At 43.7% G+C, this 26,597-nt stretch overlaps 1 protein-coding gene across 1 annotated transcript in view; it reads right to left on the bottom strand.

The window, feature by feature from the left end:
- Positions 1-25,951, bottom strand: part of LOC139583220 (1-phosphatidylinositol 4,5-bisphosphate phosphodiesterase delta-1-like) — a 75,759-nt gene extending 49,808 nt beyond the window's left edge. The window contains exons 1-2 of the mRNA XM_071414054.1: positions 25,763-25,951; positions 9,186-9,344 (exon numbers count right to left, since the gene is read on the bottom strand). Of these exons, the coding sequence (XP_071270155.1) occupies positions 9,186-9,344; positions 25,763-25,793 (190 nt within the window). The 5' untranslated portion in view covers positions 25,794-25,951. The remainder of the gene's footprint in view (positions 1-9,185; positions 9,345-25,762) is intronic.
- Between the last annotated feature and the right edge of the window lie 646 nt (positions 25,952-26,597).

Raw genomic sequence — 26,597 nt, 5'->3', positions numbered from 1 at the left:
ATTGGTCCACCCACACAGACTGAGGTCTGCACAACGCATCACCGGGGGCAAACTACCTGCCCTCCAGGACACCTACACCCGATGTCACAGGAAGGCCATAAAGATCATCAAGGACAACAACCACCCGAGCCACTGCCTGTTCACCCCGCTATCATCCAGAAGGCGAGGTCAGTACAGGTGCATCAAAGCAGGGACCGAGAGACTGAAAAACAGCTTCTATCTCAAGGCCATCAGACTGTTAAACAGCCACCACTAACATTTAGTGGCCGCTGCCAACATACTGACTCAACTCCAGCCACTTTAATAATGGGAATTGATGGAAATTTATGTAAAAATGTATCACTTGCCACTTTAAACAATGCCACTTAATATAATGTTTACATACCCTACATTACTCATCTCATATGTATATGTATATACTGTACTCTATATCATCTACTGCATCTTGCCATCTTTATGTAATACATGTATCACTAGCCACTTTAAACTATGCCACTTTATGTTTATATACCCTACATTACTCATCTCATATGTATATACTGTACTCTATACCATCTACTGCATCTTGCCTATGCCGTTCTGTACCATCACTCATTCATATATCTTTATGTACATATTCTTTATCCCTTTACACTTGTGTGTATAAGGTAGTAGTTGTGGAATTGTTAGGTTAGATTACTCGTTGGTTATTACTGCATTGTCGGAACTAGAAGCACAAGCATTTCGCTACACTCGCATTAACATCTGCTAACCATGTGTATGTGACAAATAAAATTTGATTTGATTTGATTTGAAATACACGATTCCAACATGGGAAAACAGAGTGATGAAGGATTCGCTACTAGACATACAAAGTCGTAGCATGCGTGAAAATCAGAAAACAAATTCTGGTATTCCTGAGGACGCATCCAATAATCCAGAGGGGGCGATCAGAGAATTCATGAACTCCGCCTTGAAACTTCCTATAGAGACTGTAAACAAGGTGGCTTTCCACCGAGAACACAGACTTGGAGCTCGGAGCGACAAGACCAAGGGTCCCCGACCGATCATCGCAAAATTTGAACACTACCAACAAAAGGAGCTGATCAAAAGCAGGGGAAGGAGTTTAATAAAGGGACCAAATTCAGTCTCAATGACCAATTTCCAAGGGAGATAAACAAACGTTGTAAGAGACTGTATCCGGTACAAAGACAACAAAGGATGGATGGTAGGCGTGCCTTTCTCATTGTGGACAAACTCTTTATAGATGGACAGCTATTCCGAGACAGCTCCATAACACCGTGGCTGTACTAAATTCTACAGGGACTTCAGGTTAGGAAAAAAAAAAGTATGAGAACTGTAAAAATATCTGAACATTATGAAGTGAATATGAACACACACGTACTCAATTACATGCTCGCTTACACATACGGACTTATACACACACATCTGATCTCGCTCTCTTCTCTCCCTTTCTCTCTATTGTCGAGAACTGTTTTATAATTTAATGTGTTTACTGTTTGTCTATCTTTTTTATGTATTTGTCTACAAGTTTATATATGTTTACAACAAGCAAGGGGTAGATATCAGAATAGGTGCATTGGGGAATAATAACATCTTGTATGGAATACATTTGTACTGTAGTGAAGCCGTCTAGAGTAATGCAACGTCTCTTTCATGATCATGTGAAACGTCAATTGCTATGGAAATGCTGGGATGTGTTTTTCAATTATGTTAAAGGTAATTATGATGCAACTACATGTTACACACATAGACACTCAACCATGCAAACTGGTGGAGTTATTATTTATTTGGACATCACACATTATAGTCTTACTCTTATACAGACATCGTACACACTCTCATTATATCACATCCAATATCATACACATCAACCTACTCAGATTTGTTACGCACATAATATCTTGTCTCAATTTTCTAACATCTGTGGCATTGGCTCACAGACAAACCGGCTGTGGGAACAAGGGAATAAAACAAATATTGCTCGAAACTATTTCTTGAATTGTAAATATCAGACATTTGAAAGCTCTAGTTTGACCTACATAATACCTCTGATGGCAGTAACTTTACAGGCACTAATTATGGTCCATTTAGACTGAGAATAGTATCTAGTTATGGTAAGAGGTGAAATAAGTATAGCCAGTTATAATTGTAACTGTTTAGCAGATTATAAAAAAAGAAGATCAGTCTTTACATGGCTAACATAAAAGGAATATAACATACTATACTGTTTACAGGAACCTCTACATCCTTAGATGAAGTTGCGTGGAAAAAGGAATGGGGTGGTGAAATAATTTTCTGTCATGAACAAAGGAACTCAAAGGGTGTGATGATATTAATTAACAAAAATGTTGATCTGAATGTGCAAATAGTCAGGAATGATTCACAAGGAAGGTGGATCCTTTTGAATATGAAAGTGGACGAAGAAGAGATTTGGCTCATTAATCTATATGGTCCAATCAGGATGATCCACACTTCTTCGAAAACATTTATACCAATTTATTGAACTTACAGGCAACAAATGATCTAATCATTATGGTAGGAGACTATAACACAGTGTTATGTACCTCAATGGACCGTAAAGGTAATCACTCTACAAACTATCATCACCGTGCCCTTAAGGAAATCACAAATATTATGGACACATTCGAAATATTGGATATTTGGAGACTAAAAAACCCTGACCTAGTGAGATATACATGGAGGAGACTTAATCAAGCTAGTCGTCTTGACTACTTTCTTGTCTCTTTCTCTCTTGCATCAAAGGTTAAAAAGTTTTAATAGGAGACAGAATGCGATCGGATCATCATCTAATTGGCATTCACATAACTCTTATAGATTTTCCACGTGGACGGGGATATTGGAAATTTAATCAAAGTTTACTGGAGGACAACTTATTTTTAACTAAGACAAAAAAAAGATAACGGAATTTTTCCAGTATAATATAGGTTCAGCAAATCCCCTTATTGTTTGGGATACGTTTCAATGTACCTTCAGGGGTCATTTAATTCAATATTCATCAATAATAAAAAAGCAGTTTCTGGCTAAAGAGACAAGACTAACAACTAAAAACGATACTACAGAGATACAAAATAAATTAGAGTAAAAACAAAAAGAACTTGAGGAACTTATTCAAGAACAATCTAATGTAATCTATTACAAAAATAAAGCAAACTGGATGGAATATGGAGAAAAATGCACAAAATTCTTCCTGAATCTCCAATACAGGAACGCTAACAAAAATAATTTGCAGAAACTCGTTACTGAAGACGGAGTCATCTATGATTCTCTGAATCATATTTTAAAAAAGGAAGCTAATTATTTTAGGCAGATGTTCTCTTTTCTGTCTCATCCTTTCCCACTGAATGAAGATTATGGTAAGGAATTCTTTCCAAATAATATAAAAAATTGAAAATTAACAAATGTACAGAAAGATCAGCGTGAAGGCCAAATTACAGAAGAAGAACTTCTTGAGGCTATTAATTCCTTTCAGTCTGGAAATGGTGGCATACCGGTAGAGGTATAACGGTAGAGGCATACCGGTAGAGGTATATCAGTAGAGATATTCCCGGTAGAGGCATACCGGTAGAGGTATATCGGTAGAGGCATACCGGTAGAGGCATACCGGTAGAGGCATACCGGTAGAGGTATATCGGTAGAGGTATACCGGTAGAGGCATACCGGTAGAGGCATACCGGTAGAGGCATACCGGTAGAGGCATACCGGTAGAGGTATACCGGTAGAGGCATACCGGTAGAGGTATATCAAGTATTTTTTGATATACTGAAAGCTCCATTGTTAGATTGTTTTAACTATTCCTATAGAAATGGTATTCTGTCAGGTACTCAGCAGGAAGGTCTAATTTCTCTATTATTAAAACAAGACCCAGATGGCAAATATAAAGACCCAGTCTATCTAAAAAACTGGAAGCCCCTTACACTTCAATGTTGTGATGCAACTCAGAATTAAAAGGGTTTTACCAGGTATTGTTCATCCTGATCAGACAGGTTTTTTACATGGATGATACATTGGAGATAATATACAACAACTACTAGAAATAATAGAACATCATGAAACATATAAGAAGCCAGGAATGGTATTTATAGCGGATTTTGAACAGGCATTTGATAAAGTGAGACTGGATTTTATTTATAAATGCCTGGATTTTTTCAATTTCGGTAATTCTCTTATAAAATGGGTAAAAAATAATGTATAGCAACCCCAGGTGTAGAATAGCAAATAACGGCTACTTCTCAGAGAGTTTTGAATTGTCAAGAGGAGTTAAACAAGGGTGTCCGCTGTCACCATATCTATTTGTTATTGCCATCGAAATGCTAGCTATTAAAATCAGATCCAATAACAACATTAGAGGATTAGAAATCCAAGGCAAAAAAACAAAAGTGTCCGTGTATGCCGATGACTCAAGTTTTATATTAAGTCCACAAGCTAGATCCCTGAAATGTCTCATTGAATATCTAAATAACTTTTCTGTACTCTCTGGGCTAAAACCTAATTATGATAAGTGTACAATATTACGTATTGGATCCTTAAAATACAACTTTTACATTACCCTGCAGTTTATCTATAAAATGGGCTGATGGTGAAGTAGACATACTCGGTATTCATAACACAAAATATATAAATAAGCTCTCCACAATGAATTTCAATACAAAACTTGTAAAAATAGACAAGATCCTGCACCCATGGAGAGGCTATGTATGGAAAATTTGCCCTGATTAACCCTTCATATCTCAGTTTACTCACTTACTGATGGCGCTGCCTACTCCTGATGATTCGTTTTTCAAATCATATGAGCAAAAAATATTTCGCTTTGTCTGGGACGCTAAACCAGACAAAACAAAACATGCCTATCTATATAATGAATATGAATTGGGTGGGTTGAGATTATTAAATATAAAAGCACTAAACCTCTCTCTAAAAGCTTCACTCATGCAAAAGTTTTATTTGAACCCTAAATGGTTCTCAAGTAGATTACTAAGAAAAGCTAATCCATTGTTTAAAAATGGCCATTTTCGATTAATTGAAAATTATACTTTTTTCAAAGTATCTCTCTTTTTCAAACAAGCATTTCAGAGCTGGCTACAATTTCAATTTCATCCCCCTGAAAAGATAGAACAAATATTATGGCTGAACTCAAATGTGCTGGTTAATAAAATACCTGTATTTATGGGAAAGATGTTTGAAAAGGGTTTATTGTTCTTAAGTGATATTGTAAATTGGATTAGTAGGTTATGTCCTTCATGGAGGTCTGCTCAATCCAAGAGTACAACCAATTGATTACAGCATTGCCCCAAAAATGGAGGAGGCGGGTGGCAGCGGGAGGAGGTAGGGAACTGGTCTGTCTGCCCAATATAAAGGATCAAAACTGGCGGAGGAATAAAAATAGCATAAATAGGAAAGTATACCAGTATACCAACAAAATGTATACCAACAAAATGTTGAATATTTGGGGCATAAAATCATCGAAGCTCTGCATATTTTGTTGTGAGGATACAGAATCAATAGACCATTTATTTTGGTATTGCCCTCAGGTAGCCTGTTTCCGGTCTCAGGTTCAGGAATGGCTGAAAATGCATAGCATTGATCTAAAATTTACCCTAGAAATAGTACTGTTCGGAGATCTGGAGAGACCGGGTCAGTCAATTACTAATATACTAATACTCTTAGTAAAAGTTTTTATTTTCAACTCGCAATCTGTGGATTCTATTCGATTAGATAGAAGGAAAGTATACGTTAAACATCACAGGATAGTTGAAAGATATTTAGTGGGAGATCTGTCAACGTGCCCTTGAGCAGGTCATTGACCCTGGATACTTCTGTGTCGCGCTGAATGGGAGTCTGTTGGATGACTGGTATGATGTAGTTGTTGAGCGGCTTCACTGCAAGTATATTGTATGTTTCGAATATTCAATAAAATTAAATGAAAAAATAAATATGACAAAATAATGAAAAAACTAAACCAATAGAAAATAAACAAAAAAAGACTCCCGCAGTGTGGCAGACTATGCGGTGGATATCCGCACGTTGGCAGCTGAGAGTGCCTGGAACTCGGAAGCGCTGTTCGACATGTTCCTGCACGGAATATCGGAGGAAGTAAAGGACAAGCTTGCAGCCTGGGAACTACAGACGGATCCCGACTCGCTCATAACCCTAACCATTTGGATCGATGGGTGACTACGGGAGTGAAGGGAGGAGGGGAGGTACGATTTCCCTCACCCACCCGAGGCTTCCACCTCACCTCCGAAGCATCCCGGAAGTCCCCTACAGCTCGGTTGCCGAGAGAACCCGAGGCTACCCGATTTCCCCCAAGAGTCTCCGAAGTCTGCCGATTCACCTCTTCCCGAGCCGATGCAACTAGGCAGAGCCAGGCTGCCCCCAGCTGAACGGCTATACAGGCTTCACAATAAGAGTTGCCTGTATTACGGGACTACTGGTCATTTCGTGTCCGCCTGTCCACTTAAAGACAAGGCTCACCGGTAGGAGCAAGTACTCTGGTGGGCCATACAGAGAACTTTTCCTCTCCCCTTACTCGCACCCCTTTTCATGCCATCTTGCTGTGGGGAAACCAGTTGAAATCTCTCCGGGTACTCATCGACTCTGGGGCCGCTGAGAGCTTTATGGATGCTACCCTGGCGTCCGAGCTGGGCATCCACACTAAACCCCACTCCATTCCCATGGACGTTAGAGCGCTGGACGGGCGCTCTTTAGGCCGGGTCACCCACAAAACAACCTCCATCAACCTACGTGTGTCAGGGATGTAACCCCCTGCCTGACCAGTAGTGGTATCTAGGGATGTAACCCCCAGCCTGACCAGTAGTGGTATCTAGGGATGTAACCCCCAGTCTGACCAGTAGTGGTATCCAGGGATGTAACCCCCAGTCTGACCAGTAGTGGTATCCAGGGATGTAACCCCCAGTCTGACCAGTAGTGGTATCTAGGGATGTAACCCCCAGTCTGACCAGTAGTGGTATCCAGGGATGTAACCCCGTCTGACCAGTAGTGGTATGCTCTACAACATTCGCAGAGTACGACCCTGCCTCACACAGGAAGCAGCGCAGGTCCTAATCCAGGCACTTGTCATCTCCCGTCTGGACTACTGCAACTCGCTGTTGGCTGGGCTCCCTGCCTGTGCTATTAAACCCCTACAACTCATCCAGAACGCCGCAGCCCGTCTGGTGTTCAACCTTCCCAAGTTCTCTCACGTCACCCCGCTCCTCCGCTCTCTCCACTGGCTTCCAGTTGAAGCTCGCATCCGCTACAAGACCATGGTGCTTGCCTACGGAGCTGTGAGGGGAACGGCACCTCCGTACCTTCAGGCTCTGATCAGGCCCTACACCCAAACAAGGGCACTGCGTTCATCCACCTCTGGCCTGCTCGCCTCCCTACCTCTGAGGAAGTACAGTTCCCGCTCAGCCCAGTCAAAACTGTTCGCTGCTCTGGCACCCCAATGGTGGAACAAACTCCCTCACGACGCCAGGTCAGCGGAGTCAATCACCACCTTCCGGAGACACCTGAAACCCCACCTCTTTAAGGAATACCTAGGATAGGATAAAGTAATCCTTCTAACCCCCCCCTCCCCCTTAAAAGAGTTAGATGCACTATTGTAAAGTGGCTGTTCCACTGGATATCATAAGGTGAATGCACCAATTTGTAAGTCGCTCTGGATAAGAGCGTCTGCTAAATGACTTAAATGTAAATGTAAAATGTATCCAGGGATGTAACCCCCAGTCTGACCAGTAGTGGTATCTAGGGATGTAACCCCCAGTCTGACCAGTAGTGGTATCCAGGGATGTAACCCCCAGCCTGACCAGTAGTGGTATCCAGGGATGTAACCCCCAGTCTGACCAGTAGTGGTATCCAGGGATGTAACCCCCAGCCAGACCAGTAGTGGTATCCAGGGATGTAACCCCCAGCCAGACCAGTAGTGGTATCCAGGGATGTAACCCCCAGTCTGACCAGTAGTGGTATCCAGGGATGTAACCCCCAGTCTGACCAGTAGTGGTATCCAGGGATGTAACCCCCAGTCTGACCAGTAGTGGTATCCAGGGATGTAACCCCCAGTCTGACCAGTAGTGGTATCCAGGGATGTAACCCCCAGTCTGACCAGTAGTGGTATCCAGGGATGTAACCCCCAGTCTGACCAGTAGTGGTATCCAGGGATGTAACCCCCAGCCTGACTAGTAGTGGTATCCAGGGATGTAACCCCCAGTCTGACCAGTAGTGGTATCTAGGGATGTAACCCCCAGTCTGACCAGTAGTGGTATCTAGGGATGTAACCCCCAGCCTGACCAGTAGTGGTATCTAGGGATGTAACCCCCAGCCTGACCAGTAGTGGTATCTAGGGATGTAACCCCCAGCCTGACCAGTAGTGGTATCTAGGGATGTAACCCCCAGTCTGACCAGTAGTGGTATCCGGGGATGTAACCCCCAGTCTGACCAGTAGTGGTATCCAGGGATGTAACCCCCAGTCTGACCAGTAATGGTATCCAGGGATGTAACCCCCAGTCTGACCAGTAGTGGTATCTAGGGATGTAACCCCCAGCCTGACCAGTAGTGGTATCCAGGGATGTAACCCCCAGTCTGACCAGTAGTGGTATCCAGGGATGTAACCCCCAGTCTGACCAGTAGTGGTATCCAGGAATGTAACCCCCAGTCTGACCAGTAGTGGTATCCAGGGATGTAACCCCCAGTCTGACCAGTAGTGGTATCCAGGGATGTAACCCCCAGTCTGACCAGTAGTGGTATCCAGGGATGTAACCCCCAGCCTGACCAGTAGTGGTATCCAGGGATGTAACCCCCAGCCTGACCAGTAGTGGTATCCAGGGATGTAACCCCAGTCTGACCAGTAGTGGTATCCAGGGATGTAACCCCCAGCCTGACCAGTAGTGGTATCTAGGGATGTAACCCCCAGTCTGACCAGTAGTGGTATCCAGGGATGTAACCCCCAGTCTGACCAGTAGTGGTATCCAGGGATGTAACCCCCAGTCTGACCAGTAGTGGTATCCAGGGATGTAACCCCCAGTCTGACCAGTAGTGGTATCTAGGGCTTTGTTGTTTCATAACAGAATGGAGGTAAATGTGTTTGAGGTCCATCAATGGGCTACCTTTAATTCAGTTGTAGATGTTGATGTACATGAATGGTACAGTAACAGTGCAGTACTCACAGTTCTGTTTTCTCTTGAAGATCCTGTGTGACTCATGCCATACGGTCACGTAGTCATCATGCAGCTTGTACATTCGGACCTTTTTCCATGAGGAAGACTTTACTTTCATCAGCTTTCCCCCCAACAGCAGGATCTGGAGGTCCACATCGCCCTCTAAACCTAGTGGGGTCACACAGAGGTTAGAGGTCAGGCAGACATTAACCGTCACATAAAAGAGCTGCATCATTTGGCTCCCAAACGGCTCTGCATTCAAAATGCTAGAAAATCGACCTAGAACCAAAAAGTAGGCTACCATTATGTCAGATCGTGATATGCTCGTTCGAATACATTTTTATCTGGACAAATTATTAGATCACAATTATTAGATCACATGGACGGGAATGACTTGCTCTCCCCACTATTTATTGTTTCTGCAGTGGGGATTCACCATCTTCGTTTGTTATGGTTTTATGGTGTTATGGTTGTTATGGTGTTATGGTGTTATGGTTGTTATGGGTGTTATGGTTGTTAAGTATGTTATGGTTGTTGTGGGTGTTGTGGGTGTTATGGTTGTTAAGTATGTTATGGTTGTTGTGGTTGTTATGGTTGTTATGGTTGTTAAGTATGTTATGGTTGTTGTGGTTGTTATGGTTGTTAAGTATGTTATGGTTGTTATGGTTGTTAAGTATGTTATGGTTGTTGTGGTTGTTATGGTTGTTAAGTATGTTATGGTTGTTATGGTGTTATGGTTGTTATGGGTGTGTTATGGTTGTTATGGGTGTTAAGTATGTTATGGTTGTTATGGTTGTTATGGTGTTATGGTTGTTATGGTGTTATGGTTGTTATGGGTGTTATGGTTGTTTTGGTTGTTATGGTGTTATGGTGTTATGGTTGTTATGGTGTTATGGTGTTATGGTTGTTATGGGTGTTATGGTTGTTATGGGTGTTATGGTTGTTATGGTGTTATGGTTGTTGTGGTTGTTATGGTTGTTATGGGTGTTATGGTTGTTATGGTTGTTATGGTGTTATGGTTATTACGGGTGTTAAGGGTGTTATGGGTGTTATGGTTGTTATGGGTGTTATGGTTGATCTGGTTGTTATGGGTGTTATGGTGTTATGGGTGTTATGGTTGTTATGGGTGTTATGGTGGTATGGTTGTTATGGTTGTTATGGTTGTTATGGGTGATATGGGTGTTATGGGTGTTATGGTGTTATGGGTGTTATGGTTGTTATGGGTGTTATGGTTGTTATGGGTGTTATGGTTGTTATGGGTGTTATGGGTGTTATGGTTGTTATGGGTGTTATGGTTGTTATGGTGTTATGGTTGTTATGGTGTTATGGGTGTTATGGTTGTTATAGTTGTTATGGGTGTTATGGGTGGTATGGTTGTTATGGGTGTTATGGTTGTTATGGTGTTATGGTTATTACGGGTGTTAAGGGTGTTATGGGTGTTATGGGTGTTATGGTTGTTATGGGTGTTATGGTTGATCTGGTTGTTATGGGTGTTATGGTGTTATGGGTGTTATGGTTGTTATGGGTGTTATGGTGGTATGGTTGTTATGGTTGTTATGGTTGTTATGGGTGATATGGGTGTTATGGGTGTTATGGTGTTATGGGTGTTATGGTTGTTATGGGTGTTATGGTTGTTATGGGTGTTATGGTTGTTATGGGTGTTATGGTTGTTATGGGTGTTATGGTTGTTATGGTGTTATGGTTGTTATGGTGTTATGGGTGTTATGGTTGTTATAGTTGTTATGGGTGTTATGGGTGGTATGGTTGTTATGGGTGTTATGGTTGTTATGGTGTTATGGTTGTTATGGGTGTTATGGTTGTTATGGTGTTATGGGTGTTATGGTTGTTATGGTTTTTATGGTTGATCTGGTTGTTATGGGTGTTATGGTTGTTAAGTATGTTATGGTTGTTATGGTTGTTATGGTTGTTAAGTATATTATGGTTGTTATGGTTGTTATGGTTGTTATGGTTGTTGTGGTTGTTATGGTGTTATGGTTGTTATGGTGTTATGGTTGTTATGGTTGTTATGGTGTTATGGTTGTTATGGGTGTTATGGGTGTTATGGTTGTTATGGTGTTATGGTGTTATGGTTGTTATGGGTGTTATGGTTGTTATGGTGTTATGGTTGTTATGGTGTTATGGGTGTTATAGTTGTTATGGGTGTTATGGGTGTTATGGTTGTTATGGGTGTTATGGTTGTTATGGTGTTATGGTTGTTATGGGTGTTATGGTTGTTATGGTTGTTATGGTGTTATGGGTGTTATGGTTTTTATGGTTGATCTGGTTGTTATGGTTGTTATGGTTGTTAAGTATGTTATGGTTGTTATGGTTGTTATGGTGTTATGGTTGGTATGGTTGTTAAGTATGTTATGGTTGTTATGGTTATTACGGGTGTTATGGTGTTATGGGTGTTATGGTTGTTATGGTTATTATGGGTGTTATGGTGTTATGGTGTTAACGAGCTGGTTTCGTTAGTTTTTGCTTCACAATTACCTTTTTTTGTATTATCAAGATTTATTTAAACAGCTATGGATATGCAACAAAGGGAATGTTCACTATTCAAAGAGTTTAGTCTGAAGAGATGCACGATCCAGTCACCATGCACTGTGATGCACGATCCAGTCACCATGCACTGAGATGCACGATCCAGTCACCATGCACTGAGATGCACGATCCAGTCACCATGCACTGCGATGCACGATCCAGTCATCATGCACTGTGATGCACGATCCAGTCACCATGGACTGAGATGCACGATCCAGTCATCATGCACTGTGATGCACGATCCAGTCACCATGGACTGAGATGCACGATCCAGTCACCATGCACTGTGATGCACGATCCAGTCACCATGCACTGTGATGCACGATCCAGTCACCATGGACTGAGATGCACGATCCAGTCACCATGGACTGAGATGCACGATCCAGTCACCATGGACTGAGATGCACGATCCAGTCACCATGCACTGAGATGCACGATCCAGTCACCATGCACTGAGATGCACGATCCAGTCACCATGCACTGAGATGCACGATCCAGTCACCATGCACTGAGATGCACGATCCAGTCACCATGCACTGTGATGCACGATCCAGTCACCATGCACTGTGATGCACGATCCAGTCACCATGCACTGTGATGCACGATCCAGTCACCATGCACTGTGATGCACGATCCAGTCACCATGCACTGTGATGCACGATCCAGTCACCATGCACTGCGATGCACGATCCAGTCACCATGCACTGTTTGAATGAACGTTTCTAAAGGCTTTCCCAAGAAACTTTCGCAATTAAATGTTGACTGCAGAGTGTCTGGCAGAATGACATACGATTTGTATCAATCGCGGGGTAATTGTTTTGTAAACTCCCCCACCACATGTAGTGTACACTAACACCACCATACAAACACAATGGTCTCTTGCTAGGTGTTAATTGAACTAAAGGACAAAAATTATTTTTTATTCTTCCCAGACCTCAAAAGTGGTCTCCGGATTTGGTTTAAGCATTGTTGTGGACTTAGAACTTAGAATAATGTAGCTTTTCTATTAAAAACGTGTGATTTTGAGAGAGAACCTGAAGAAAAACAAGAAAACTGGGAAAAATAAAACCGGGAAAATTGAATTTATCAAAAGATAAAACAGGGCCCTACAAAATTAATAACAATAACACCCTTTTGAGAATTTTCCCCTCCAAACAATCAATGCAAATATGATATTATTTGTTAAAATGTAATTATTTGTGTAGGGAGGGTCAGTCATTATAGGCTGTAGGATACCTGCTATGGAGGGTAGGTCATTATAGGCTGTAGGATACCTGCTATGGAGGGTAGGTCATTATAGGCTGTAGGATACCTGCTATGGAGGGTAGGTCATTATAGGCTGTAGGATACCTGCTATGGAGGGTAGGTCATTATAGGCTGTAGGATACCTGCTATGGAAGGTAGGTCATTATAGGCTGGCTGTAGGCTACCTGCTGTGGAGGGTAGATGTCAAAGGGAATCCCAGCCACGAGCTGCCCAGTGACACAAGGCTGCAAGACGAGGTAAATGACTTCTCTGCGCCCTTCGAGGCAAGCAACACTGAAGCATGCATGAGAGCATGAGTCTATAATACCTATATCTTTCAAGCAGACCACCACAGTCCCTGTGCCCAAGAACACCAAGGTAACCTGCCTAAAGGACTACTGACCCGTAGCACTCACATCTGTAGCCATGAAGTGCTTTGAAAGGCTGGTCATGGCTCACATCAACACCATCATTCCAGCCACCTTAGACCCACTCCAATTTTCATACCACCCCAACAGATCCATAGAGGACGCAATCTCAATTGCACTCCACACTGCGCTTTCCCACCAGGACGAAAGGAACACCTACGTGAGAATGCTGTTCATTGACTACAGCTCAGCGTTCAACACCATTATCCCATCCAAACTCGTCACCACGTTTAGGACTACAAATCCCTCTGCAGTTGGATCCTGGACTTTCTGACGTGCCGACCGCAGGTGGTGAGGGTAGGCAAAATTCCCTCCAAAACACTGATCCTCAACATGGGGGCCCCTCAGGGGCGCGTGCCTAGTTCCCTCCTGTACTCCCTGTTCACCCACCACTGTGTGGCCAAGCACGACTCCAAAACCATCATTAAGTTTGCCGACGACACAAAGGTGGTAGGCCTGATCATCGACACCGATGAGACAGCCTATAGGGAGGAGGTCAGAGACCTGACAGTGGGGTGCCAGACTCTCCCTCAATGTGATCAAGACAAAAGAGATGATCGTGGACTACAGGAAAAGCATGGCCGAGCACGCCCTAACCTCTACCAATGTAAACACAATCCTAACCACTACCATTGTAAACACAATCCTAACCTCTTCCATTATAAACACAATCCTAACCACTACCATTATAAACACAATCCTAACCTCTACCATTGTAAACACAATCCTAACCTCTTCCATTATAAACACAATCCTAACCACTACCATTGTAAACACAATCCTAATCTCTACCATTGTAAACACAATCCTAACCTCTTCCATTATAAACACAATCCTAACCTCTTCCATTATAAACACAATCCTAACCACTACCATTGTAAACACAATCCTAATCTCTACCATTGTAAACACAATACTAACCACTACCATTGTAAACACAATCCTAATCTCTACCATTGTAAACACAATCCTAACCTCTACCATTGTAAACACAATCCTAACCACTACCATTATAAACACAATCCTAACCTCTTCCATTATAAACACAATCCTAACCACTACCATTGTAAACACAATCCTAACCACTACCATTGTAAACACAATCCTAACCACTACCATTGTAAACACAATCCTAATCTCTACCATTGTAAACACAATCCTAACCTCTACCATTGTAAACACAATCCTAACCACTACCATTGTAAACACATTCCTAACCACTACCATTGTAAACACAATCCTAACCACTACCATTGTAAACACAATCCTAACCTCTACTATTATAAACACAATCCTAACCTCTTCCATTATATACACAATCCTAACCACTACCATTGTAAACACAATACTAACCACTACCATTGTAAACACAATACTAACCACTACCATTGTAAACACAATCCTAACCTCTACCATTATAAACACAATCCTAACCTCTACCATTGTAAACACAATACTAACCACTACCATTGTAAACACAATCCTAATCTCTACCATTGTAAACACAATCCTAACCACTACCATTGTAAACACAATCCTAACCTCTACTATTATAAACACAATACTAAACACTACCATTGTAAACACAATACTAACCACTACCATTGTAAACACAATCCTAACCTCTACCATTATAAACACAATCCTAACCTCTACCATTGTAAAGAAGACCTGATCAGTGTTTATGGGACAGATTTCCCAATGTTTTTCCTTTACTTTTAGTAGTGGATACTTTCTGTTCCTGTCTTTAAGCTGACTACTCCGTTTCCAGAGAGACATGCTCTTTAAAAACAGACTCTCTATCCATCCACTATACAGACCTCTAACCAATATTAACACCAACTAATAACAGTCAGTCAGTCTGCCCGCCAGTCAGCAAGACGGTCGGTCGGCCAGTCAATCAGCCAGCCAGTCAGTCAATCGGTCAGCCAGTCAGTCAGCCAATCGGTCAGTCAGTCAGTCTGTGTGTCTGTACCCATGTTTGGGTGTAATGAAACATTCCAGTATTTTTAATTAATACAGTATTTCCATCTGCAGTAGAGCCGGTTGGGCTAGTCTGGGGCTGAACAGCCCTCATTTAAAAAGGGCAATCTACAATTTTACACCCATTCTAGGCCTATAAATAAAAAATATGTACCAATTGATTCCTGAAAAATATAACTTATAAATGCCTCATGAGCTTAGTTCAACTGTCACACTCCATGAAAACCCAAAATATAAGCTTGTTTTACTCCAATGTTTGTAAAACAAAGTCATGTAAACAAACACTGTACAGCCTCAAAACATGTTTAAAAAGATCATGTTAATATCATGGATGGTCAATCCTTGCATCCATAGTTTGTCAATGAATTTGAGAGTGATTACATTTCTCCAGCCCCATCCCTCAGCTTTTTACACGCTTGTTATTGTTTCAATTGCTGATTTCCGCTTTATTGTAAATAATGTAAACAAGGCACCTGTTATACACACAGCCCAGCCTGAACACAGCCCAACCTGAACACAGCCCAACCTGAACACAGCCCAACATGAACACACCTTAACCTGAACACAGCCCAACCTGAACACAGCCCAACGTGAACACAGCCCAACCTGAACACAGCCCAACCTGAACACAGCCCAACATGAACACAGCCCAACCTGAACACACCTAAACCTGAACACAGCCCAACCTGAACACAGCCCAACGTGAACACAGCCCAACCTGAACACAGCCCAACCTGAACACAGCCCAACCTGAACACAGCCCAACATAAACACAGCCCAACCTGAACACACCTTAACCTGAACACAGCCCAACCTGAACACAGCCCAACATGAACACAGCCCAACCTGAACACAGCCCAACCTGAACACAGCCCAACGTGAACACAGCCCAACCTGAACACAGCCCAACCTGAACACAGCCCAACGTGAACACAGCCCAACCTGAACACAGCCCAACCTGAACACAACCCAACGTGAACACAGCCCAACATGAACACAGCCCAACCTGAACACAGCCCAACCTGAACACAGCCCAACATGAACACAGCCCAACCTGAACACACCTTAACCTGAACACAGCCCAACCTGAACACAGCCCAACGTGAACACAGCCCAACCTGAACACAGCCCAACCTGAACACATCTTAACCTGAACACGGCCCAACATGAACACAGCCCAACATGAACACAGCCCAACATGAACACAGCCCAACCTGAACACAGCCCAATGTGAACACAGCCCAACATGAACACAACAAATAAAAAAGAGAAATTCAGAAAAGATAGAAAAGCCTGTCAGTAACAGCAACATGAAGAACCCTTAGATGTAAACCCGTGTTGTTCTCAGAGTTGTTGGCTGTTTCTATATGAACCACAGGCTGAGCAGCAGCAGCACTGCAGACACCTGTGTGTTTTCCTGACTAGTGTTGGAGGGAAAATAAAGCATTCCACATTCTAACCCAAACGCCAAACCAGATGTAGATGTTACTGTGAAACGTTGAAAAGTTTTACAACGTCCTAGTGATTTGTGCCAGACAGAGTTTACAAAGTGCTCCCTTGATGATTAAACAGCTCCATAACAATCACATATTGCATTCTGGGAGCTCAACAGCCACACCACAGTCGTCTAAACATTGTTTACAACAGTTACAGTATAAAGACACCCTATAGGCATATTGTAACTGGGACTGAGAGGACATCCAACCTTTATTGAAGATTTAGATAAGCAGGGCTCCCATGCAAAAGACACATGGTCTCAATGGGACTTCCTGTGTAAATAAAGACACATGGTCTCAATGGGACTTCCTGTGTAAATAAAGACACATGGTCTCAATGGGACTTCCTGTGTAAATAAAGACACAATGGGACTTCCTGTGTAAATAAAGAGATCTGGTCTCAATGGGACTTCATGTGGTCCTGTGTGGCAGGGGTTGGTAGAGCATGGTGCTTGTAACACCAGGGTTGTGGGTTCGATTCCCACAGGGGACCAGTATGAAAAAGGTAAGAAAACGTGTGCACTCACTACTGTAGTGGCTCTGGATCAGAGAGTCTGCTAAATGACTCACTACTGTAGTGTCTCTGGATAAGAGAGTCTGCTAAATGACTCACTACTGTAGTGGCTCTGGATCAGAGAGTCTGCTAAATGACTCACTACTGTAGTTGCTCTGGATAAGAGAGTCTGCTAAATGACTCACTACTGTAGTGGCTCTGTATAAGAGAGTCTGCTAAATGACTCACTACTGTAGTGGCTCTGGATCAGAGAGTCTGCTAAATGACTCACTACTGTAGTGGCTCTGGATCAGAGAGTCTGCTAAATGACTCACTACTGTAGTGGCTCTGGATCAGAGAGTCTGCTAAATGACTCACTACTGTAGTGGCTCTGGATCAGAGAGTCTGCTAAATGACTCACTACTGTAGTGGCTCTGGATCAGAGAGTCTGCTAAATGACTCAAATGTAAATAAACCCCTACTGTTTGTTTATTTATTCTATGTACAGTATGTTGATGTCGTCCACGTGACTGATTCATGTTTGGAATAGGTGAAAGTCTCTGATACTATGTATCCTGATATTTTGTCATTACAACATGCCTTTATACCACCACTACCAATATTATTTTCATAGCTAATTTTCTACATTGTTGAGACATTTTAGGATTTGATGCTGCATTCCTGTACACTCCTTGCCAGAAAATGCTCCAATCACAATTGTAGGCATGGGTGGCGGTGGTGTCCCTTGCCAAAAGAAGATCCAGGAGTAGTAGCTTTGTCTACCGCCAGCCTCTGTATTCAGCAACCGCCATGCTATGTCTTTGCAATAATATAACAGATTGTCTTTAACTTTGCCTTGAAAGCCGGCAGACAGGTAAACACCTCGTATTTAGGAAACCTTATCTAAGAGTTTGCCGTTCTCCTGTTCTCGCGTGCTCTTGGAACACCTCCTCTGGTTTAGTCTTTTTGAGACATGTATGGAAACAATACATCAGGAACACCTTTCACTCCTCTCCTCTACGATATCCCAATGCTACCGATGCGTCCTTTAGAAATGTGCAAAAATAAGTTCAAAAGTCATGACATTCGCAGGTCTGCGAGGACAGGGCGTGTTCCCTCTACTGCAAAAAATAATGACAACGCTTCATTTTAAGGGGTCTCTATTACAGGGTAATTACACTGAAACAGCAAGTAAAACACAGGAGTGGCTTCCAAACAAATCTCTGAATGTCCTTGAGTGGATAAGCCAGAGCCAGGACTTGAACCCGATCAAACATCTCAGGAGAGACTTGAAAATAGCTGTGCAGCAACGCTCCCCATCCAACCTGACAGAACTTGAGAGGATCTGCAGAGAGGAATGGAGAAACTCCCAAATAGAGTTGTGCCAAGCTTGTAGCATCATAACCAAGAAGACTTGAGGCTGTAATCGCTGCCAAAGGTGATTCAACAAAGTACTGAGTAAAGGGTCTGAATACCTACGTAAATGTGATATTTCAGTTTTTTTTATATCAATTTGCAACATTTAGAAATATTTGGTTTTGCTTTGTTATTATGGGATATTGTGCTTAGATTGATGAAGGGGAAAACAAATATTTAATCCCTTTTGAAAAAGGCTGTAACATAATAAAATGTAGAACAAGTCAAGGGGTCTGAGTACTTTCCGAATGCACTGTAGTTAATTAAAACAAAATACACTTTCCAACAAATAACGTTAGCTAGCTAGCTACCTAAATCTTGCAAATAGCTAGCTAGCTAGCTACCTAAATCTTGCAAATAGCTAGCTAGCTACCTAAATCTTGCAAATAGCTAGCTAGCTGGGCTCAATGTTCTTCTCTTCCCTGAACCTTGTTCTCAAGGGTATTACGTGTGACACACCCAGCATGTTAATGTTATCTAACTAGCTATCTACTTGTGTAAAGACACCTATGTGTATTTCATTTTCAATGTAAACAGCTAGCTAGTTTATTATTGTTAGCAAGTACCATTATTAGTATAACACTAGCTGGATTTGTTCTGGATTTGGGGACTGTGAAAGGACCCCTGGTGGCATGTCTGGTGGAGTAAGTGTGTGTGTCAGAGCTGTGTGTAAGTTGACTATGCAAACAATTAGGGATTTTCAAAACATTAATGTTTCTTATATAAAGAAGAAGTGATGCAGTCAGTCTCTCCTCAACTCTTAGCCAAGAGAGACTGGCATGCATAGTATTAATATCAGCCCTCTAAGTAGTTTTTTATTTGTTTTTCATTTTTATTTTTTATTTAACCAATAGTGGGTTTATCCTCTGTGGTGTTACTAGTGGGTTTATCCTCTGTGGTGTTACTAGTGGGTTTATCCTCTGTGGTGTTACTAGTGGGTTTATCCTCTGTGGTGTCCCAGTGGGTTTATCCTCTGTGGTGTTACTAGTGGGTTTATCCTCTGTGGTGTCCCAGTGGGTTTATCCTCTGTGGTGTTACTAGTGGGTTTATCCTCTGTGGTGTTACTAGTGGGTTTATCCTCTGTGGTGTCCCAGTGGGTTTATCCTCTGTGGTGTCCCAGTGGGTTTATCCTCTGTGGTGTCCCAGTGGGTTTATCCTCTGTGGTGTCCTAGTGGGTTTATCCTCTGTGGTGTCCTAGTGGGTTTATCCTCTGTGGTGTCCCAGTGGGTTTATCCTCTGTGGTGTCCTAGTGGGTTTGTCCTCTGTGGTGTCCTAGTGGGTTTATCCTCTGTGGTGTCCTAGTGGGTTTATCCTCTGTGGTGTCCCAGTGGGTTTATCCTCTGTGGTGTCCCAGTGGGTTTGTCCTCTGTGGTGTCCTAGTGGGTTTATCCTCTGTGGTGTCCTAGTGGGTTTATCCTCTGTGGTGTCCCAGTGGGTTTGTCCTCTGTGGTGTCCTAGTGGGTTTATCCTCTGTGGTGTCCCAGTGGGTTTATCCTCTGTGGTGTCCCAGTGGGTTTATCCTCTGTGGTGTCCTAGTGGGTTTGTCCTCTGTGGTGTCCTAGTGGGTTTATCCTCTGTGGTGTCCTAGTGGGTTTATCCTCTGTGGTGTCCCAGTGGGTTTTTCCTCTGTGGTGTCCCAGTGGGTTTGTCCTCTGTGGTGTCCTAGTGGGTTTATCCTCTGTGGTGTCCTAGTGGGTTTATCCTCTGTGGTGTCCTAGTGGGTTTGTCCTCGGTGGTGTCCTAGTGGGTTTATCCTCTGTGGTGTCCTAGTGGGTTTATACTCTGTGGTGTCCTAGTGGGTTTGTCCTCTGTGGTGTCCTAGTGGGTTTGTCCTCTGTGGTGTCCTAGTGGGTTTATCCTCTGTGGTGTACTAGTGGGTTTGTCCTCTGTGGTGTCCTAGTGGGTTTATCCTCTGTGGTGTCCTAGTGGGTTTGTCCTCTGTGGTGTCCTAGTGGGTTTGTCCTCTGTGGTGTCCTAGTGGGTTTATCCTCTGTGGTGTCCTAGTGGGTTTGTCCTCTGTCAAACCCCAGTCAGTCAGTATATCTGGTCTGTTATTGTATGGTAGACCACAGTCAGTCAGTATATCTGGTCTGTTATTGTAAGGTAGACCCTAGTCAGTATATCTGGTCTGTTATTGTAAGGTAGACCCTAGTCAGTATATCTGGTCTGTTATTGTAAGGTAGACCCTAGTCAGTATATCTGGTCTGTTATTGTAAGGTAGACCCTAATCAGTATATCTGGTCTGTTATTATAAGGTAGACCCTAGTCAGTATATCTGGTCTGTTATTGTAAGGTAGACCCTAGTCAGTATATCTGGTCTGTTATTGTATGGTAGACCACAGTCAGTCAGTATATCTGGTCTGTTATTGTAAGGTAGACCACAGTCAGTCAGTATATCTGCTCTGTTATTGTATGGTAGACCACAGTCAGTCAGTATATCTGGTCTGTTATTGTAAGGTAGACCACAGTCAGTATATCTGGTCTGTTACTGTATGGTAGACCCCAGTCAGTATATCTGGTCTGTTATTGTAAGGTAGACCCTAGTCAGTATATCTGGTCTGTTATTGTATGGTAGACCACAGTCAGTATATCTGGCCTGTTATTGGAAGGTAGACCCTAGTCAGTATATCTGGCCTGTTATTGTAAGGTAGACCACAGTCAGTCAGGTTGACAAATAAAAACAGGTCTTTAGAAATGTTTGCATATGTATTAAAAATAAAAACATAATTACCTTATTTACATAAGTATTCAGACCCTTTGCTATGAGACTTGAAATGGAGCTCAGGTACATCCTGTTTCCATTGATCATCCTTGAGATGTTTCTACAACTTGATTGGAGTCCACCTGTGGTAAATTCAATTGATTGGACATGATTTGGAAAGGCACACACCTGTCAGTAAAAGGCACATGACAGCCCGTTTGGAGTTTGCCAAAAGACACCTAAAGGACTCAGACCAAGATTATCTGGTCTGATGAAACCAAGATTGAAATCTTTGGCCTGAATGCTAAGCATCACATCTGGAGGAAACCTGGCACCCTCTCTACGGTGAAGCATGGGGGTGGCAGCATCATACTATGGGGATGTTTTTCAGCGGCAGGGACTGGGAGACTAGTCAGGATTGAGGGAAAGATGAACGGAGCAAAGTACAGAGAGATCCTTTATGAAAACCTGATCCAGAGCGCTCAGGACCTCAGACTGCGGTGAAGGTTCACCTTCCAACAGGACAACGACCTTAAGCACACAGCCAAGACAATGCAGGAGTGGCTTCGGGACAAGTCTCAATGTCCTTGAGTGTTTGAATCCGATCAAACATCTCTGGAGACCTGAAAAAAGCTGTATAGCAATGATCCCCATCCAGCCTGACAGAGCTTGAGAGGATCTGCAGAGAAGAATGGGAGAAACTCCTCAAATACAGGTGTGCCAAGCATGTAGCGTCATACCCAAGAAGACTCAATGCTGTAATCGCTGCCAAAGGTGCTTCAACAAAGTACTGAGTAAAGGGTCTGAATACTTATGTAAATGTGATATTTCCAGTGGGTTATGGGGTATTGTGCGTAATGTATCTGTGACGTATCAAAATGTAGAAAAAGTCAAGGGGTCTGAATACTTTCCGAAGGCACTGTACATTTTTGTATTCTTCTAATGCCTCTTAAGGGGAAAGGAATCTAAAAGTAGCTGAAAGTAATCCGATTACTTTTCTGAGTTTGGGTAATCCAAAAGTTACATTACTAATACAAATGTTGGACAGGTAACTAGTAACTGTAATGGATTACATTTAGAAAGTAAGCTACACAACTCTGGTGGTGAGTCAGTTGGACATAGTTCACATGTTCAGTAGCCTGACTGTTAATTACTGCTCTGTCCTTCCTTGTTAATTTAAGTGTAAATTGGAGTTAATGTACTTTTTTTGGTTAGGATAAGGTAAGACAAAATCAAGGGGTATATCGATGACTGTGGCCACTGTTCATTACAGGCAGATACAGCAAGTTGCAGCCTATCCAGCATACAACAACACCTAAGGTGCATTGGCTACCCTTTATCACTTATCATTCACAGAAGGAAGGAGTTGGAACCTGGGATGTATCCTCCCTGGTTGGCTGCCTCTCTCTACCTGCTCCCTGGTTGCCTGCCTCTCTCTGCCTGCTCCCTGGTTGGCTGCCTCTCTCTACCTGCTCCCTGGTTGGCTGCCTCTCTCTGCCTGCTCCCAGGTTGGCTGCCTCTCTCTTCCTGCTCCCTGGTTGGCTGCCTCTCTCTGCCTCCTCCCTGGTTGGCTGCCTCTCTCTGCCTGCTCCCTGGTTGGCTGCCTCTCTCTACCTGCTACCTGGTTGGCTGCCTCTCTCTGCCTGCTCCCTGGTTTGCTGCCTCTCTCTGCCTCCTCTCTGGTTGGCTGCCTCTCTCTGCCTGCTCCCTGGTTGGCTGCCTCTCTCTACCTGCTCCCTGGTTGGCTGCCTCTCTCTACCTGCTCCCTGGTTTGCTTCCTCTCTCTGCCTGCTCCCTGGTTGGCTGCCTCTCTCTGCCTGCTCCCTGGTTGGCTGCCTCTCTCTACCTGCTCCCTGGTTAGCTGCCTCTCTCTACCTGCTCCCTGGTTGGCTGCCTCTCTCTGCCTGCTCCCTGGTTGGCTGCCTCTCTGTGCCTGCTCCCTGGTTGGCTGCCTATCTCTGCCTGCTCCCTGGTTGGCTGCCTCTCTCTACCTGCTCCCTGGTTGGCTGCCTCTCTCTGCCTGCTCCCTGGTTGGCTGCCTCTCTCTGCCTGCTCCCTGGTTGGCTGCCTCTCTCTGCCTGCTCCCTGGTTGGCTGCCTCTCTCTACCTGCTCCCTGGTTGGCTGCCTCTCTCTACCTGCTCCCTGGTTGGCTGCCTCTCTCTGCCTGCTCCCTGGTTGGCTGCCTCTCTCTACCTGCTCCCTGGTTGGCTGCCTCTCTCTACCTGCTCCCTGGTTGGCTGCCTCTCTCTGCCTGCTCCCTGGTTGGCTGCCTCTCTCTGCCTGCTCCCTGGTTGGCTGCACCTCTCTGCCTGCTCCCTGACTCAGACAATCAGCCCTATACAAGACGCAGGACAACAATCTCAGTCAGTCAGCCCTATACAAGACACAGGACAACAAGCTCTGTCAGTCAGCCCTATACAAGACACAGGACAACAAGCTCTGTCAGTCAGCCCTATACAAGACGCAGGGCAACAATCTCAGACAATCAGCCCTATACAAGACACAGGCCAACAAGCTCTGTCAGTCAGCCCTATACAAGACACAGGACAACAAGCTCTGTCAGTCAGCCCTATACAAGACACAGGACAACAAGCTCTGTCAGTCAGCCCTATACAAGACGCAGGGCAACAATCTCAGACAATCAGCCCTATACAAGACACAGGCCAACAAGCTCTGTCAGTCAGCCCTATACAAGACACAGGACAACACTCTGTCAGTCAGCCCTATACAAGACGCAGGGCAACACTCTGTCAGTCAGCCCTATACAAGACACAGGACAACAATCTCAGTCAGTCAGCCCTATACAAGACACAGGACAACAAGCTCTGTCAGTCAGCCCTATACAAGACGCAGGGCAACAATCTCAGACAATCAGCCCTATACAAGACACAGGACAACAAGCTCTGTCAGTCAGCCCTATACAAGACACAGGACAACAATCTCTGTCAGTCAGCCCTATACAAGACGCAGGGCAACACTCTGTCAGTCAGCCCTATACAAGACACAGGACAACAATCTCAGTCAGTCAGCCCTATACAAGACACAGGACAACAAGCTCTGTCAGTCAGCCCTATACAAGACCCAGGACAACAATCTCAGTCAATCAGCCCTATACAAGACACAGGACAACAATCTCAGTCAGTCAGCCCTACACAAGACGCAGGACAACAATCTGTCAGTCAGCCCTATACAAGACACAGGACAACAATCTGTCAGTCAGCCCTATACAAGACGCAGGACAACAATCTGTCAGTCAGCCCTATACAAGACGCAGGACAACAATCTCAGTCATTCAGCCCTATACAAGACGCAGGACAACAATCTGTCAGTTAGCCCTACACAAGACGCAGGACAACTCTCTGTCAGTCAGCCCTATACAAGACGCAGGACAACAATCTCAGTCAGTCAGCCCTATACAAGACACAGGACAACAATCTCTGTCAGTCAGCCCTATACAAGACACAGGACAACAATCTGTCAGTCAGCCCTACACAAGACGCAGGACAACAATCTGTCAGTCAGCCCTATACAAGACACAGGACAACAATCTGTCAGTCAGCCCTATACAAGACGCAGGACAACAATCTGTCAGTCAGCCCTATACAAGACGCAGGACAACAATCTCAGTCAGTCAGCCCTATACAAGACGCAGGACAACAATCTGTCAGTCAGCCCTATACAAGACGCAGGACAACAATCTGTCAGTCAGCCCTATACAAGACGCAGGACAACAATCTCAGTCAGTCAGCCCTATACAAGACACAGGACAACAATCTCTGTCAGTCAGCCCTATACAAGACACAGGACAACAATCTCAGTCAGTCAGCCCTATACAAGACACAAGACAACAATCTCTGTCAGTCAGCCCTATACAAGACACAGGACAACAATCTCAGTCAGTCAGCCCTACACAAGACACAGGACAACAAGCTCTGTCAGTCAGCCCTATACAAGACGCAGGACAACAATCTCAGTCAGTCAGCCCTACACAAGACACAGGACAACAAGCTCTGTCAGTCAGCCCTATACAAGACACAGGACAACAATCTCAGTCAGTCAGCCCTACACAAGACACAGGACAACAAGCTCTGTCAGTCAGCCCTATACAAGACGCAGGACAACAATCTCAGACAAACAAATCACATTCCACTCAAGCATAACTGGTCACACCGCCCATTGAGGATGTTACAGTGGTTCGGGTAGTAGAGCATCAAAAAGAAGGTTCCGTAAATATGAACAGATATCACACAATAGTCCGTATATCTGCAGCTCAACCTACCATGTTTTCCCGCTTTGCCGTTTGATTCCATTCGGATTCGATAAGATCAGTCCCAAATTGCCGCTGCGTAAAATCACTCCACAGGTCAGAAATGACGCGCACGTACAAATCCAAGGGTCTCTATGGATAAATGCGAATAGCAAAGCGGCGATAGAAAGCGTTGGGCACTTTAGGCTGCCGATTAGATCCAGACAGACAGTGCGCAAAGTAGCTGGTAGCCTACAGCATAACCAGTGCGAAGTATGCGCCCTGCCCTTCAGCACAACCAGCCCACACCCTCCGCACCGCTACACCGGTCGGACGGGTGATCGTATTGCAGCCTGGGCTAGGCTACACCTCTACATGGAATTCCTGACGCAGGGGAAATTCTGATTTGTTTTCCAATACATATTTCTACTGCTGTGTGTCTTTGTGTTTCCTTGCACTGGAACAAGACTCAAGGCTAAATTAATCACAGTTATGCCATGGAGACAAAGGACAGTCCTATCCGGGATAGTCCTTACTCTAATCCCTAACCATAACTTTTATTTTACCATAATCTTAATTTTTACTTTAACAATTTTAAATGTCAACTTCAATGGCATAGGGACATCCCAAGGACCCAGAATAGCAAGGACCCTTCATTACCCACCGTCTCTGACTTTACCCGAAGCCAGCACCTACCTTGACTCTCTGCTGGACCAATCCTTGAGTGGAAAGTGAAATGGAAGCACTACAAATAAATGTAATGTCAATTCGTAGTGAAGCTAACAATAATAAATTGTCAACACACATTGATTGTTATTGCAAAAATAATGATGCCTTATTAATGTTGTGAATGTCACCAAAAATCATA

Source organism: Salvelinus alpinus, chromosome 8, assembly GCF_045679555.1.
Source record: "Salvelinus alpinus chromosome 8, SLU_Salpinus.1, whole genome shotgun sequence".
NCBI classification, from domain to species: domain Eukaryota; kingdom Metazoa; phylum Chordata; class Actinopteri; order Salmoniformes; family Salmonidae; genus Salvelinus; species Salvelinus alpinus.
Note: the sequence above shows the minus strand (reverse complement) of the source record. Positions and strands in the feature narration are given on the sequence as shown.